General features: G+C 44.5%; 2 protein-coding genes and 5 non-coding genes across 7 annotated transcripts; 1 reads left to right on the top strand and 6 right to left on the bottom strand.

Annotated features, from left to right (window-relative positions):
* Positions 1–1,090: 1,090 nt before the first annotated feature.
* On the top strand, positions 1,091–1,813 carry hbbe2 (hemoglobin beta embryonic-2). The gene is made up of 3 exons (XM_026351435.1): positions 1,091–1,194; positions 1,294–1,516; positions 1,638–1,813. The coding sequence occupies exons 1-3, from the start codon at positions 1,103–1,105 to the stop codon at positions 1,764–1,766; spliced, it is 444 nt and encodes a 147-aa protein (XP_026207220.1). The 5' UTR covers positions 1,091–1,102; the 3' UTR covers positions 1,767–1,813.
* A 2,392-nt stretch (positions 1,814–4,205) lies between these two features.
* On the bottom strand, positions 4,206–5,563 carry zgc:163057 (Hb-alpha_like domain-containing protein). The gene is made up of 3 exons (XM_026351562.1): positions 5,238–5,563; positions 4,700–4,904; positions 4,206–4,467 (listed from the first exon to the last, which is right to left on the bottom strand). Exons 1-3 carry the CDS (start codon positions 5,327–5,329, stop codon positions 4,339–4,341), a joined length of 426 nt encoding a protein of 141 aa, XP_026207347.1. The 5' UTR covers positions 5,330–5,563; the 3' UTR covers positions 4,206–4,338.
* Positions 5,564–7,307: 1,744 nt separating this feature from the next.
* Positions 7,308–7,401, bottom strand: trnai-uau. Its single transcript has 2 exons — positions 7,364–7,401; positions 7,308–7,343 (listed from the first exon to the last, which is right to left on the bottom strand). It is a non-coding gene; the product is annotated as a tRNA-Ile (tRNA).
* A 4,348-nt stretch (positions 7,402–11,749) lies between these two features.
* Positions 11,750–11,843, bottom strand: trnai-uau. Its single transcript has 2 exons — positions 11,806–11,843; positions 11,750–11,785 (listed from the first exon to the last, which is right to left on the bottom strand). It is a non-coding gene; the product is annotated as a tRNA-Ile (tRNA).
* Positions 11,844–13,051: 1,208 nt separating this feature from the next.
* On the bottom strand, positions 13,052–13,145 carry trnai-uau. The gene is made up of 2 exons: positions 13,108–13,145; positions 13,052–13,087 (listed from the first exon to the last, which is right to left on the bottom strand). It is a non-coding gene; the product is annotated as a tRNA-Ile (tRNA).
* Positions 13,146–14,357: 1,212 nt separating this feature from the next.
* Positions 14,358–14,451, bottom strand: trnai-uau. Its single transcript has 2 exons — positions 14,414–14,451; positions 14,358–14,393 (listed from the first exon to the last, which is right to left on the bottom strand). It is a non-coding gene; the product is annotated as a tRNA-Ile (tRNA).
* Positions 14,452–15,723: 1,272 nt separating this feature from the next.
* On the bottom strand, positions 15,724–15,817 carry trnai-uau. The gene is made up of 2 exons: positions 15,780–15,817; positions 15,724–15,759 (listed from the first exon to the last, which is right to left on the bottom strand). It is a non-coding gene; the product is annotated as a tRNA-Ile (tRNA).
* Positions 15,818–16,993: the final 1,176 nt, after the last annotated feature.

Below are 16,993 nucleotides of genomic sequence, written 5' to 3'. Positions count from 1 at the left end.
CGATTTATCTGTGATTTCATTTTTTTTTTTAATTGGACCATTTTTGGCCGCGTCTATGAATTTATTTCCTATCTAGGGACATAAATATCACCCAGAGCCTTTATCAACGCGCTCATGTATTTTTTAATCATAATATATGTGAGTCTGGGCACCGGGTGCTTGGGTGGAGGGGGCGCTGCCACAGATAACACCGGTGTGTTCTGTCAGATAACACTCATGGCATGCAGCACTCCGCCACTGCTTGGCAAAGAGACAAAGAGTCAATTCAGTGACTTTTAGGATTAACACCAGAATAGACCATTAAAGTTTTAGGTACTAATCATTTTCTAACACTTATTAATAAACACTCATTAATATTAGATTACTGCTAAAATGTGACAAACTGGGATTTGATGTGAATACATTTAAAATTTTAAGAAATTCATACTATACGTGCAATTTGGAACTACTATTACTACTACGACTACTAAATAATAATAATAATAATAATAATAATAATAATAATAATAATAATAATAATAATAATAATAATAATAGCTCCCACTTTAACTTCTGTAGGGCACAGTAACAAGGAAAAGAGCTCATTCGAGGACTGTGGGGTTCACTTATTGCTCAAGTTCAATTGGGTTAAAGGACTCATTTTCACAAAGCGCATTGTAATTTAAAACAAAACTGTCTCCAATGTGGTGTGTCCTGATTTGTAATTGTGTTTGCAAGAGGGTTCACATTTATTCATATTCATATTCTGAATAAATCCATAACTGACCTTGATTTTTTCACACTGGTTAAATTAAAAGTGCATGCTGCTAAAATGTTGCTCTCGTTTATTTTAAAGTTATACGTGTATTTAATTCAGCTGAGTGGGATTAAAAGTAATAATCTACAAGTAGAAATCTTTAGTACTACTATCAAGCCAGTTTGAAAACATCCAGAAACTTCTGGAGAAGTCTGTGGTTTATCTGAAACGCTGCATCTCCAGCCTATCACAGCGACCTTCTCCGTTAGGGTGGGGGGAGCTCGGACACGTTTAAATAGACGGCGGCCGAGCTGAGGAGCATTCAGCTTTTTACTTCAAGCCTGAACAAACAAATCAAGAGCAGCCATGGTTGAGTGGACTGAGCAGGAGCGCAGCATCATCACCGGCATCTTTGCCAACCTGAGCTACGAGGAGATCGGCCCCAAGGCTCTGGTCAGGTAGGATCTACTATGCACCTTCACAGCATGTGGATACAGCCTATATTAGTATATACAATTGTTCTGTGCTGACTTGTTCTCCTGTCTCTCCTCTCGCAGGTGTCTGATCGTTTACCCCTGGACTCAGAGGTATTTCAGCTCCTTCGGTAACCTCTACAACGCTGAGGCCATCAGGGGAAACCCCAATGTCGCAGCTCACGGTATCAAGGTGCTGCACGGTCTGGACCGGGCTGTGAAGAACATGGACAACATCAAGGCCACCTATGCCGAGCTGAGCGTGCTGCACTCTGAGAAGCTGCACGTCGACCCCGACAACTTCAGGGTAAATATTCACATCTTACACTTTGGGACAGTTCCTCGCTCAGTTTACACTAAACCTTACAGACACAATGAACAGCATACATGAAAGGCATCTAATGTCTGTTCTGTTTTTCTTTGATTAGCTGCTGGCTGACTGTCTGACCATCGAAATCGCCGCCAAACTGGGAAATGGCTTCACCGCAGACACTCAGGCCGCTTGGCAGAAGTTCCTGGCTGTGGTGGTGTCCGCCCTGGGAAGGCAGTACCACTAAACCCAGCAGCCTACGCACCTGGACACTCGAGGGAGACCTAGCGTCACTTTACATCTGTTATGTGTCTCTTCAATAAAGAAATAAAAGCCCAATGAAGCAAAGATGATTTGTTTTGTTTTATTTTGTGGTGTGCGTAATTACGCACGGCTGCATCACATCGATGACTGGTATTAGTAAGGCAACATTACAAACCATGTATTAAACCACTTTGTTCTTATGTCGACTGTTGTTGTCAATAAGAATTTAAGTCCTGAGGTCGAGATCTTGTTTTTCTAGTTCGACTATCTGAGGCCGCAGGTCCAAACAGATAAAAGCTCGAACCCGATGGCCTCATGTGTGCAGATGGAAACTCAAGCCCACATGAGGACAACTGACAAACAAACAAACATACAAACAAAAATGATGCCGTTACAAATTAAAACTCGATTAACTTTATTTAAAACAATACATTTGTTGTGTATAGAGCCAATGAGGTGAGTGGTAACCCCCCCAGAGGTGGCAGGTAAGGGTCTCTGGAGTGACTACTGGAGTCTTCACTACTTTTTACTCCACTATAATTCAAAGGAAAGCAAATATTGTACTCATACCGATATAAAATATAACAAACTAATAAATGATGATGCATTTTCTGAATTAATCATCTATCAGGACATGAAATGGTTAAAATTAATTTCTTTTTTAAAAAAAATATTATTATAGATTTGTCAGGTTGGTCACCACAACTAACACAATTAAAAATCATGTGTTTACTTGTGTACATTAAAGACATGTTAGAGCATGTACTCAATACTTTGACTTAAATAAAGAATTGTGCAAGCGTGTTAGGAATTGCACATAAGTTTTCTGCAAACCATTTCAAATGTTTTACAGAACAGTTAACATTTGCTTTAGAGTAGTTTAGTTAGTTTGACAACAACCTCGTGACCCTACCCCCTAGATTTGTTTTTCAGCTTCTCCAAAAACATTCAAACAAGGCTGAAGAAGCAATGTGCGACTGCTTGTTAAGTCCAGCAGGGGGCACTAAATGCACGTACAGTGAAATCAAAGACTTTCATGATCAGACCTTAATTTTTCATGACATTAACAACTCATTTAAAATTATAATAATAATTATTATTATTATAATAACAACACGTGATTTTTTTTAACCATGCTCTGAAGCTGCGGTGTTCTCTGGTGGAGAGGTGCTGTGGCTGTCACCGTGTGGTCAGACTCACAGTCCAGCCTGCAGAGGTGCAGGTGCTGCCTGCAGCTTATGTTGCTTTAATAGATCTGTTAAGAAATAAGAATGAGATCAGTGGCTCATCTACAGCATGTCACTGTCCCCAGATACCATCAGACTGACGCAGTTCACTTCAGCACCACAGACAGCTCCGACTTCAAGCATGTTGGCACCTGGGAGAGCTCCGTGTTCCTGTGTTGGAGCAGCGAACAGAGTAGACAAGTAGTTTTATTACTACAATTACAGTTTACAGTAGTGTGCTGGCAGTTCATCAGCATTCATATCTGCGCACACACCAACCTCTGGCTGCAGATTTCCCTCCTGACTTCCTCTGGCTCAAATCCCTACACATTTATCTTTTCAATGATCTGATTCAATGTGTTGAATCTGCAAATCTCAGTGACCACGTTTTATTTACATGAGATCAACTTTACTGGCAAAAACAAACCAACTCATTTCTTCTTCTTTACTAGTGCCTTCACATTTATTGGCGGTTCCAGGACTTTGAGGTACATTATCGCCCCCCACAGGACTGAACGGAGCGGTGCAACGACAGCTAGACTTGATCTGAATGTGTCTACACAGTGATGTAGTAATTAAATTAAATTAAAGAAATACCTTTGAAACAGAAGTGGAGAAACAGCCTCCATGTAGATCATAAAAATAAGGCATCAGGCAAAGCATCTGCTAAATAAAAAAAATGTTTGTTTACTGTAAAAACAATTTTAACGCCAACATCGTTTCAATATATTTTCTATTAGATACACAGAACATATAAGATAAAAGATGGATTGTGAGTGTAAGTGTCATAGGTGTAGACATGTTTGGGAACAGTTTTAAAAGGATATTGTAACTTTATGGAATCAAATCTCAGCTCATCGTGTAATTTTCTAATTTCAGATTAGAAAATTACACGATTTTAATAACACAGCACCAGAGAGTTTAGTTCATGGAAAGTGAAAACATGCCGGACTATTACATAACCATGAACAGTCCCATAGTCACTTCTATAATGTAATTGTTCTCGTAACTGCAGGATTCATTTAGCACAAAGTTACACAACTTCCACATGAAGTTAATCGTGTGTGTGTGTATTTGTATACAGACATCGACGCAGAAAATCACATCAGTCACAGCTAAAGATTTTTTTTGCACAAATAAGTAAAGAACCACTTCTGCTAATATGCACACAACACAACAGAAGTCTGAGTCTTCATTGCACATATTTATTATTAGAAAACACTGTATGATAACAACAACTGCCCATGTACATGAATTCGTTCACATTCTAGTCACATTATATAGCATCATAAATGTCACTTGTGCGTCCTAGAAAAATGTGGCTCCGTCTCATCTGTATTTTTCAGCGAGCACAGCAGCAAAAGCCGACAGGTACTTGTCCATTGCTGCATGTGCTATTGGTGTGAAGTCCTCCCCCATGTGACAGGCCAGGGTGACAAGAATACACTGCGAGAAAAGCTGCGGGTGGAAGCATGAGATTTGTTATAGACAAACAATAAATGTACAAGTGTTTACTCACATGTTTACATGACTAGTCAGCAGAAATTTTTATTCTTTCCAAAGAAAAATTGAAGTAAGTACTTTGCAGCATGACATTAGCAAACTTCAATAATATCATGAGCTACTGAGAAGAAGAAACATTTAATATTATGATCAATATTATGAATGATTGTGGTCTAAGGAACTCCACCTTGAAGTTGGTTGGGTCTATGCGGAGCTGGTAGGCGTGCAGGGTTTGCAGAGGTGCCAGGCTGACGGTCAGCTGACTGATGTCTTTAGCTCCCTCTGCTATGGCTAAAACGATCTTCTTCCCATGGGAGCGCAGGTGAGAGGAGCCAGGGCTGATGTCTAGATGGGAAAAGTAAGTCTTGGTACCAGGGAAAGAGGCAAACATCCTGTGGAGGAAGGAAAACAGGGAAACCATTTTATGTGATGATGAAGATGGTGTATAGTGACATACTATCACTATCTTGATCATCATCAGTATCATCACCACTGGGCCCACTCCATCAGCACCTTTAAAACTGCCCTCACAGATTGGGTGACTTAGGAAAAGTAATACACATTTTCCAGGAGTTTGTCATTATAAATACCAAAAACGTATTGACAAACAAGCAATTGTTAGCTCAGACATGTTGACCATGTCCTTTATCCTAATATTCACTTAGTTTTATACAATAATAGAGGAACCAAACAATGAAAGTCTGTATGACAGAGGGCGAACGTACCTAAGCAGCGCATCTGACCCAATATCTTCCGCCACAGGAGTCAAACTTTCCCATATTTCTGCAATTAGCTCTTTTTCCCTCTTTGAGATCATCGCAGTGACCAACAGAGGATGAACAGCAGCTGAATATCCGCAGGGTGAGACAGGACCTTACCGCGGAGGTCACGGTTAGATTCACAACAGGCGACAGGAGATGTGCGTAAAAAGTCGTTAGTCAACCATTTTAATAAGATATTTACGCTGTCAACTAAAGCTCAGGAGAGCTGGGTGAGTAAAAGAGATGAAGCTAAAAATCCCTCAGGTCTCGGCGGCCGCCTCGTCCCCCCCCCCTCTGTGTTATCGGACAGCAGCCAGGGCAGGGTGGGGGCACCAAGCCACTGCGCTATCTGCTGCGAGACGTGCGTCACGCCGTGAACTTTCTACCACACCATGAATGTAGCTGCTGGTGTGGGGCTTCCCTAGGATGGCACTTGGGTCCAATTAGATTTGCTTTGTTTGCTTTATGTATATAATATGTTTTTTTTTTCTTATCTTATTTGCTTTCTCAACGTATTCAACACTACTGGGCGTTGTTCTTATCCCCTAAACCAAGGTTTGTGTTTCTTTGATTCTTAAAGTTCATCGCTTCTTGGTGAGTTTTGACCATTTCAGCCAGACACTCACCAGAAAGCCTGTGTTAAGAGTGACTCAGACGCTTCAGAGCAAAAAGATATTTTGCAGTGTGGAGAAGACCCTTGCAGATAAAGCTGCTGCTATCTGCAGCCCCATAAGCTGTTTGTCAAGAAACAGTGGGTGTGAGCCCAGCCTGCAGCAGATACCTTCCTGATGGCCACTGCACACCCAGAGGACACAAAATGCAACACATGTCAGTCTTTTTTACTCAAGTAAAACTTTATCTAAGGTGAGAAACTGAACAACTTCTAACTTCAGAGGGAGTTAAGCTGGAGTGAGATTACTGAGGGAAACTTACTCAACAGTACTGATCATGTGAAGTGGTGCCACATGACCTCTCATAGACACCCTGAAACATCAGCATGGCTGTTTATAACAGTAGAGATTAAAAGCTTGTGTTATGTGAGAGGGGGTCAGCGAGTTCATCAAGCAACGTATGGGGCCAAAGCATGCAGCACTGTGTGTTTTAAAGCCGCTAGGAGGTTTATTCATATCAGCAGATCCTTTGTTAAGCTGCGGTCGATTTCAACCTAATAGATTATTTCCACATGTGTAACGACCAACACACTCCTTACTACTTATCTGTAAGTAGTGAGGGCTGACTCAGCATAATAAGGTGATCTCATGCTCTCCTACTGCTGCTGCTGCTGCTCAACAAAAGTGCACAGTCATGCTTTTTGTTGCAGTGTGTGTGTGTGTGGGGGGGGCACACAGCTGAAATATGAAGAGCAGTAAAGAAGTAGAATTTGTTGATCTCAATGAAATCGTTTTTAATCATAAACGTGATCCGGGATCTTAATGGCAGTTTAACGCTTTCTATATTGTACACAGTGTTTTAGTTTTTTTCTGAAAGAAGAAACTTATTGTTGTAAAACACACTATGTATGAATGAGTCAATTCTTTTTTACGGTAGTTAATCTGATTCAGTTCAATCAAAGTAAATTTATGTCCACATAACAAATGCTGACATGCAGTTTGCAGTCTTAGAAAGGAAATACACAGAAGTCCATTTAACTTCCAAATTGTATTTTTATTTTATTTTTAATATACTAATTGCACCTCTGGAGTTCCTCCCAGTTCCTGTGAACACGATATCTAGAGCAGTGGTTCCCAACCCTGGGCCTCGAGGCACACTGTCCTGTTGTCCTGTTTGTTTTCCAGCTTTCCTTGACCTTCATATGGCTGGTTACCTGAACCAGGTGTGTTCAGCCAATCAGAAGCTGTAAGTGCAGGGATAGTTGGAAAACAGGTTGGACAGTGTGCCAGGTTTGTGAAGCACTGCTGTAGAGATTAGGAATGCTTGGAAGGAAGTCCTTCACATTTGAAACTTCTGTTTAACTCTGTGATGAACTGACTAGACATTGGTGACTCCAGGGGTGGTAGTAGAGTAAAACTCAGCTGCTCCAGGTGAGGCTCGAACTCACAACCTCGGCATGACCCTGCAGGTTACTGTCTTATAAGTACCGCGCGCTGACCGATTGCGCCACTGGAGCCTTGCTAGTTCAGATCAGCAAGTGAATTTCGAATGTGGGCACAGCTATGCTGGGGGAGTAAAGTGTGTCTGCTGCATGAGTGTGTGGAACTACAAAGCTGCTGGTAAACTGAAAGTACAATTTACACCAAAAATATCTAAAACAGATCAGTCGAGCTGAAATGAAAACGCCAAGTGAGTTAAATGAATCACATGTTCGTTGGCGCCTGCTGGAGGTCCCGGTCTGATGAAGCCAACAGGACAACATCATCTGCAAAAAGCAGAGATGAAATCCTGTGATTCCCAAACCGGATTCCCTCCGACCCCTGGCTGCGCCTAGAAATCCTGTCCATAAAGATAATGAACAGGATCGGTGACAAAGGGCAGCCCTGTCGGAGTCCAACATGCACCGGGAACAAGTCTGACTTACTACCGGCAATGCGAACCAAGCTCCTACTCCGGTCATACAAGGACCGAATGGCCCTTAACAAAGGGTCCCGAATCCCGTATTCCCGGAGTACCCCCCACAGGATGCCACGAGGGACACGGTCAAACGCCTTCTCCAAGTCTACAAAACACATGTAGACTGGATGGGCGAACTCCCATGAACCCTCGAGCACCCTAGCAAGAGTATGGAGCTGGTCCAGTGTTCCACGGCCAGGACGAAAACCGCATTGTTCCTCCTGGATCCGAGGTTCGACTAGCGGCCTAACTCTCCTCTCCAGCACTCTGGAATAGACTTTCCCAGGGAGGCTGAGGAGTGTGATCCCCCTATAGTTGGAACACACCCTCCGGTCCCCCTTTTTAAAAAGAGGAACCACCACCCCGGTCTGCCAGTCCAGAGGTACTGTCCCCGATCTCCACGCGATGCTGCAAAGGCGTGTCAGCCAAGACAGCCCTACAACATCCAGAGACTTAAGGTACTCGGGGCGAATTTCATCCACCCCTGGTGCCTTGCCACCGAGGAGCTTACTGACTACCTCGGTGACTTCGACCAGGGAAATGGACGAATCAACCTCCGAGTCCCCAGCCTCTGCTTCCTCAACAGAAGGCGTGACGACGGGGTTGAGGAGATCCTCAAAGTATTCCTTCCACCGTCCTACAATGTCCCCAGTCGAAGTCAGCAACTCCCCACCTCCACTGTAAACAGTGTTGGCGGGAAACTGCTTTCCCCTTCTGAGGCGCCGGACGGTTTGCCAGAATTTCCTTGAGGCAGACCGATAGTCTTCCTCCATGGCCTCGCCGAACTTTTCCCAGGTCCGAGTTTTTGCCTCTGCGACCGCGCGGGCTGCGGCACGTTTGGCCTGCCGATACCCATCAGCTGCATCAGGAGTCCCACAGGCCAACCAGGCCTGATAAGACTCCTTCTTCAGCTTGACGGCTTCCCTTACTTCCGGTGTCCACCACCGGGTTCGGGGATTGCCGCCACGACAGGCACCAGAGACCCTACGGCCACAGCTCCGAACAGCCGCATTGACAATGGAGGTGGAAAACATGGTCCACTCGGACTCAATGTCTCCAGACTCCCTCGGGACCTGATTGTAGCTCTCCCGGAGGTGGGAGTTGAAGATCTCTCTGACAGAGGGTTCCACGAGACGTTCCCAACAGACCCTCACAATACGTTTGGGTCTGCCAGGTCTATCCCGCTCCCTCCTCCGCCATCGGATCCAACTTACCACCAGGTGGTGATCAGTTGACAGCTCAGCCCCTCTCTTCACCCGAGTGTCCAAGACATATGGTCGGAGGTCAGATGACACAACCACAAAGTCGATCATAGACCTCCGACCTAGGGTGTCCTGGTGCCACGTGCACTGATGGACACCCTTATGCTTGAACATGGTGTTCGTTATGGACAAGCTGTGACTAGCACAGAAGTCCAATAACAAAACACCACTCGGGTTCAGATCAGGGAGGCCGTTCCTCCCAATCACGCCCCTCCAGGTATCACTGTCATTGCCCACGTGGGCGTTGAAATCCCCCAGTAGGACGACAGAGTCCCCAGTCGGAGCACCTTCCAGTACCCCTTCCAGAGACCCTATGAAAGCTGGGTACTCTACACCGCTATTTGGCCCGTAGGCACAAACAACGGTGAGAGACCTATCCCCTACCCGAAGGCGCAGGGAAACAACTCTCTCGTCCACCGGGGAAAACTCCAACACATGGCAGCTGAGCTGGGGGGCTATAAGCAAGCCCACCCCTGCCCGCCGCCTCTCACCATGGGCAACTCCAGAGTAGAAGAGAGTCCAACCTCTCTCAAGGAGTTGTGTTCCAGAGCCCAGACTGTGTGTGGAAGTGAGCCCGACTATCTCTAGCCGGTACCGCTCAACCTCCAGCACAAGTTCAGGCTCCTTTCCACCCAGTGAGGTGACATTCCATGTTCCAATTGCCAGATTCTTTGTCCAGGGATTGGGTTGTCGAGGCACCTCCACACAGCTGCCACCCAATCCACACTGCACCGACCCCTTATGCGCCTTCCTGCGGGTGGTGGGCCTACGGGAAGGCGGTCCCACGTCGCTCCTTCGGGCTGCGCCCGGCCGGGTCCCGTGGGAGAGATCCCAGCCACCAGGCGCTCGTCTACGTGCCCCAACCCCAGGCCTGGCTCCAGGGTGGGGCCCCGGTGACGCCAATCCGGGCGACGTATCCGACCTTGATCTTTCACTCGTGCTTTTTGCAGATGATGTTGTCCTGTTGGCTTCATCAGACCGGGACCTCCAGCAGGCACTGGGGCGGTTTGCAGCCGAGTGTGAAGGGGCTGGGATGAGAATCAGCACCTCCAAGTCCGAGGCCATGGTTCTCAACCGGAAAAAGGTGGCTTGCACCCTCCAGGTTGGGGGGGAGATCCTCCCTCAAGTGGAGGAGTTTAAGTATCTTGGGGTCTTGTTCACGAGTGAGGGAAATAGGGAGCGTGAGATTGACAGACGGATTGGTGCATCGGCAGCAGTAATGCGGTCGGTGTACCGGTCCGTCGTGGTGAAAAAGGAGCTGAGCCGAAAGGCAAAGCTCTCGATTTACCGGTCAGTCTACGTTCCTACCCTCACCTATGGTCATGAGCTTTGGGTCATGACCGAAAGGACAAGGTCGCGGATACAAGCGGCCGAAATGAGTTTCCTCCGCAGAGTGGCTGGGCGCACCCTTAGAGATAGGGTGAGGAGCTCAGTCACCCGGGAGGAGCTCGGAGTAGAGCCGCTGCTCCTCTGCATCAAGAGGGGCCAGTTGAGGTGGCTTGGGCATCTGTTTCGGATGCCCCCGGGACGCCTCGTAGGGGAGGTTTTCCGGTCCTGTCCCACCGGGAGGAGGCCCCGGGGAAGACCCAGGACACGTTGGAGGGACTATGTCTCTCGGCTGGCCTGGGAACGCCTCGGTGTCCCCCCGGAAGAGCTGGAGGAGGTGTCTAGGGAGAGGGAAGTCTGGGCATCTCTGCTAAAGCTGCTCCCCCCGCGACCCGGCCCCGGATAAGCGGAAGAAAATGGATGGATGGATGGATGTTCGTTGGCTGAGGCCCAGTCCCTCCCAAGGTGTGCTCATTTGTCAGAGAGCTTGCCAGAACTACTTCCTGTCCTGATTTGCAGGAGGAGGAGGTTGATTTTAAACTATTGCACTGCTGCATGTAGCCGAGCAACTTGCAACGAAACAGAAGAGAAGAAGGAAACGTGGTCCCCAGTCTCCAGTGTGTATAGTGTTTTTCTCCAGAAAACACTACACAGGCACACACACACACACACACATTTACCACTTTATTTTCACACCTGATCAAAACTTACACACTCACGTCATGAGTTGCTGCCTTCCGTCAGATTTCAATCCTCTTCTGTTCTCTGTCACTGATAATCTATTATAATGCATTAACATACTGTAAATCAACACGTAGTTCTCACTGAGATGGAACTGTTTTTAATGTTGGGTTGAATATGACGGCCTTTGCAGATCATTGGATTTTTACTTTATATTACTTTTCGTCTTTAACTCCCTCACTTTGTGATTTAACACCGTCACAGTTTCTGTGTCAGTTTCACTCTTGATGCTGGAGCATGCTAACCAACTGCTGCTGGTAGCTTCATATTAACTGCACAGATATAAAAGTGGCTTCTCGTGTATCTCTGACAGTTCTTTGATATTAAAATCAAAAACAAATCTGACTGTTCAGCCTTCCATGGCAGATTTTATGTCCTTCCTGAAGTTCTGTCTAGCCAGTCTGAAAGTGTGTAACTGTGTATGATACGACAGCATCCAGGTTTCTGAATACACTTTTAAAGTTGGGCCTATTAACCAACTTAGATGACATACTATTCATTATTTGATTGGTTTGTCAATGGCTAGAGAGGATGCTCCAGGTGTGGTAGTTGGTGAACAGAAGTAGAGTAAAACTCAGCTGCTCCAGGTGAGGCTCGAACTCACAACCTCAGCATGACTCTGCAGGTTACTGTCTTATAAGTACCGCGCGCTGACCGATTGCGCCACTGGAGCCTGGCTTGTGCATTTTAGCAAGTGAATTTCGAATGTGGGCACAGATATGCTGGGGGCTTGTTGAATTCTCCTTGATCAGACAGTGTTCCCTCAGCAGAATAACAAAACGGAAGAGTCAGTGAAACTGAAAACAGGTAGGCAGGTAAACCACTAAACTCAGTGTGTTGAGTGTTGCAGTAAATAGAATTTAGAGTAAAGTGTGTCTGCTGCATGAGTGTGTGGAACTACAAAGCTGCTGGGAAACTGAAAGTACAATTTACACCAAAAATATCTAAAACAGATCGGTCGAGCTGAAATGAAAACGCCAAGTGAGTTAAATGAATCACATGTTCGTTGGCTGAGGCCCAGTACCTCCCAAGGTGTGCTCATTTGTCAGAGAGCTTGCCAGAACTACTTCCTGTCCTGATTTGCAGGAGGAGGAGGTTGATTTTAAACTATTGCACTGCTGCATGTAGCCGAGCAACTTGCAACGAAACAGAAGAGAAGAAGGAAACGTGGTCCCCAGTCTCCAGTGTGTGTAGTGTTTTTCTCCAGAAAACACTACACACACACACAAACACACATTTACCACTTTATTTTCACACCTGATCAAAACTTACACACTCACGTCATGAGTTGTTGCCTTCTGTCAGATTTCAATCCTCTTCTGTTCTCTGTCACTGATAATCTATTATAATGCATTAACATACTGTAAATCAACACGTAGTTCTCACTGAGATGGAACTGTTTTTAATGTTGGGTTGAATATGACGGTCTTTGCAGATCATTGGATTTTTACTTTATATTACTTTTCGTCTTTAACTCCCTCACTTTGTGATTTAACGCCGTCACAGTTTCTGTGTCTGTTTCACTCTTGATGCTGGAGCATGCTAACCAACTGCTGCTGGTAGCTTCATATTAACTGCAGAGATATAAAAGTGGCTTCTTGTGTAACTCTGACAGTTCTTTGATATTAATATCAAAAACAAATCTGACTGTTCAGCCCTCCATGGCAGATTTTATGTCCTTCCTGAAGTTCTGTCTAGCCAGTCTGAAAGTGTGTAACTGTGTATGATACGACAGTATCCAGGTTTCTGAATACACTTTCAAAGTTGGGCCTATTAACCAACTTAGATGACATACTATTCATTATTTGATTGGTTTGTCAATGGATAGAGAGGATGCTCCAGGTGTGGTAGTTGGTGAACAGAAGTAGAGTAAAACTCAGCTGCTCCAGGTGAGGCTCGAACTCACAACCTCGGCATGACTCTGCAGGTTACTGTCTTATAAGTACCGCGCGCTGACCGATTGCGCCACTGGAGCCTGGCTTGAGTGTGCTAGTTAGCAAGTGAATTTCGAATATGGGCACAGCTATGCTGGGGGCTTGTTGAATTCTCCTTGATCAGACAGTGTTCCCTCAGCAGAATAACAAAACAGAAGAGTCAGTGAAAGTGAAAACAGGTAGGCAGGTAAACCACTAAACTCAGTGTGTTGAGTGTTGCAGTAAATAGAATTTAGAGTAAAGTGTGTCTGCTGCATGAGTGTGTGGAACTACAAAGCTGCTGGTAAACTGAAAGTACAATTTACACCAAAAATATCTAAAACAGATCGGTCGAGCTGAAATGAAAACGCCAAGTGAGTTAAATGAATCACATGTTCGTTGGCTGAGGCCCAGTCCCTCCCAAGGTGTGCTCATTTGTCAGAGAGCTTGCCAGAACTACTTCCTGTCCTGATCTGCAGGAGGAGGAGGTTGATTTTAAACTATTGCACTGCTGCATGTAGCCGAGCAACTTGCAACGAAACAGAAGAGAAGAAGGAAACGTGGTCCCCAGTCTCCAGTGTGTGTAGTGTTTTTCTCCAGAAAACACTACACACACACACAAACACACATTTACCACTTTATTTTCACACCTGATCAAAACTTACACACTCACGTCATGAGTTGTTGCCTTCTGTCAGATTTCAATCCTCTTCTGTTCTCTGTCACTGATAATCTATTATAATGCATTAACATACTGTAAATCAACACGTAGTTCTCACTGAGATGGAACTGTTTTTAATGTTGGGTTGAATATGACGGTCTTTGCAGATCATTGGATTTTTACTTTATATTACTTTTCGTCTTTAACTCCCTCACTTTGTGATTTAACGCCGTCACAGTTTCTGTGTCTGTTTCACTCTTGATGCTGGAGCATGCTAACCAACTGCTGCTGGTAGCTTCATATTAACTGCACAGATATAAAAGTGGCTTCTTGTGTAACTCTGACAGTTCTTTGATATTAATATCAAAAACAAATCTGACTGTTCAGCCCTCCATGGCAGATTTTATGTCCTTCCTGAAGTTCTGTCTAGCCAGTCTGAAAGTGTGTAACTGTGTATGATACAACAGTATCCAGGTTTCTGAATACACTTTCAAAGTTGGGCCTATTAACCAACTTAGATGACATACTATTCATTATTTGATTGGTTTGTCAATGGATAGAGAGGATGCTCCAGGTGTGGTAGTTGGTGAACAGAAGTAGAGTAAAACTCAGCTGCTCCAGGTGAGGCTCGAACTCACAACCTCGGCATGACTCTGCAGGTTACTGTCTTATAAGTACCGCGCGCTGACCTATTACACCACTGGAGCCTGGCTTGAGTGTGCTAGTTAGCAAGTGAATTTCGAATGTGGGCACAGCTATGCTGGGGGCTTGTTGAATTCTCCTTGATCAGACAGTGTTCCCTCAGCAGAATAACAAAACAGAAGAGTCAGTGAAAGTGAAAACAGGTAGGCAGGTAAACCACTAAACTCAGTGTGTTGAGTGTTGCAGTAAATAGAATTTAGAGTAAAGTGTGTCTGCTGCATGAGTGTGTGGAACTACAAAGCTGCTGGTAAACTGAAAGTACAATTTACACCAAAAATATCTAAAACAGATCAGTCGAGCTGAAATGAAAACGCCAAGTGAGTTAAATGAATCACATGTTCGTTGGCTGAGGCCCAGTACCTCCCAAGGTGTGCTCTTTTGTCAGAGAGCTTGCCAGAACTACTTCCTGTCCTGATCTGCAGGAGGAGGAGGTTGATTTTAAACTATTGCACTGGTGCATGTAGCCGAGCAACTTGCAACGAAACAGAAGAGAAGAAGGAAACGTGGTCCCCAGTCTCCAGTGTATATAGTGTTTTTCTCCAGAAAACACTACACAAGCACACACACACACACACACACACACACACACACACACACACACACACACACACACACACACACACACACACACATTTACCACTTTATTTTCACACCTGATCAAAATTTACACACTCACGTCATGAGTTGTTGCCTTCTGTCAGATTTCAATCCTCTTCTGTTCTCTGTCACTGATAATCTATTATAATGCATTAACATACTGTAAATCAACACGTAGTTCTCACTGAGATGGAACTGTTTTTAATGTTGGGTTGAATATGACGGTCTTTGCAGATCATTGGATTTTTACTTTATATTACTTTTCGTCTTTAACTCCCTCACTTTGTGATTTAACACCGTCACAGTTTCTGTGTCAGTTTCACTCTTGATGCTGGAGCATGCTAACCAACTGCTGCTGGTAGCTTCATATTAACTGCACAGATATAAAAGTGGCTTCTCGTGTAACTCTGACAGTTCTTTGATATTTAAATCAAAAACAAATCTGACTGTTCAGCCCTCCATGGCAGATTTTATGTCCTTCCTGAAGTTCTGTCTAGCCAGTCTGAAAGTGTGTAACTGTGTATGATACGACAGCATCCAGGTTTCTGAATACACTTTTAAAGTTGGGCCTATTAACCAACTTAGATGACATACTATTCATTATTTGATTGGTTTGTCAATGGCTAGAGAGGATGCTCCAGGTGTAGTAGTTGGTGAACAGAAGTAGAGTAAAACTCAGCTGCTCCAGGTGAGGCTCGAACTCACAACCTCAGCATGACTCTGCAGGTTACTGTCTTATAAGTACCGCGCGCTGACCGATTGCGCCACTGGAGCCTGGCTTGTGCATTTTAGCAAGTGAATTTCGAATGTGGGCACAGATATGCTGGGGGCTTGTTGAATTCTCCTTGATCAGACAGTGTTCCCTCAGCAGAATAACAAAACGGAAGAGTCAGTGAAACTGAAAACAGGTAGGCAGGTAAACCACTAAACTCATCATCTCAGGATGGAAGTTGCCCCCCTCAGAGAATAAACAAAGCATGAGAGCCAAGGCTCCATGTTGTCCACTGTGCATCTACTGTGCATTAATTTCTAATCCTATTCCACAAGGTGGAGCTATGGAATAATGTGGAACTTGAGTTCTTCCAATGCCTCAGAATTAATTCATCAACTTTAAGTCATTCAACATAGATTTTTCTAACAATGAACCATTTTTTTCTACCATCAGGGACTGTGGGTGATATTTCCTAAAGAAGCTTATGGATCAAAAGGGATCAGTTGGAGTTTAGCCACTGTCTGTTACTGTCTGTAATCACAGTATGAATACAGATAGAGTCAAAGACACCAGGTTGAACAGGATAATTAATTCTTCATTTGAATTAATATATTTCTTTCTACTGTGTATAAAATCTTTCCTAAAGTGCAAATGCACCTTGTGAATTTCTTCTACTTCTTCCCCTCATCAATTATCCTCAATGCTTGTTCTACGCATTGTAATCAGTTTAAACAATGGGAAAGCGGCTCTCTGTAAGTCCTGCACGTAATGCAACTCTCCGTCAGTGTGCAACACAATAAAGAGTAGAGAGTGTTGCAGTAAATAGAATTTAGAGTAAAGTGTGTCTGCTGCATGAGTGTGTGGAACTACAAAACTGCTGGTAAACTGAAAGTTACACCAAAAATATCTAAAACAGATCAAAAACATGCCTCCAGAAGAAAAAGTTGAGCTGAAATGAAAATGCCAAGTGAGTTAAATGAATCACATGTTCGTTGGCTGAGGCCCAGTCCCTCCCAAGGTGTGCTCATTTGTCAGAGAGCTTGCCAGAACTACTTCCTGTTCTGATCTGCAGCAGGAGGAGGTTGACTTTAAACTATTGCACTGCTGCATGTAGCCGAGCAACTTGCAACGAAACAGTAGAGAAGAAGGAAACGTGGTCTCCAGTCTCCAGTGTGTGTAGTGTTTTTCTCCAGAAAACAGCACACACACACACACACACACACACACACACACACACA

This window comes from Anabas testudineus, chromosome 19 (assembly GCF_900324465.2).
Source record: "Anabas testudineus chromosome 19, fAnaTes1.2, whole genome shotgun sequence".
NCBI lineage: Eukaryota > Metazoa > Chordata > Actinopteri > Anabantiformes > Anabantidae > Anabas > Anabas testudineus.
The sequence above is the reverse complement of the archived record's forward strand: the minus strand, read 5'-3'. Positions and strand labels throughout refer to the sequence as shown.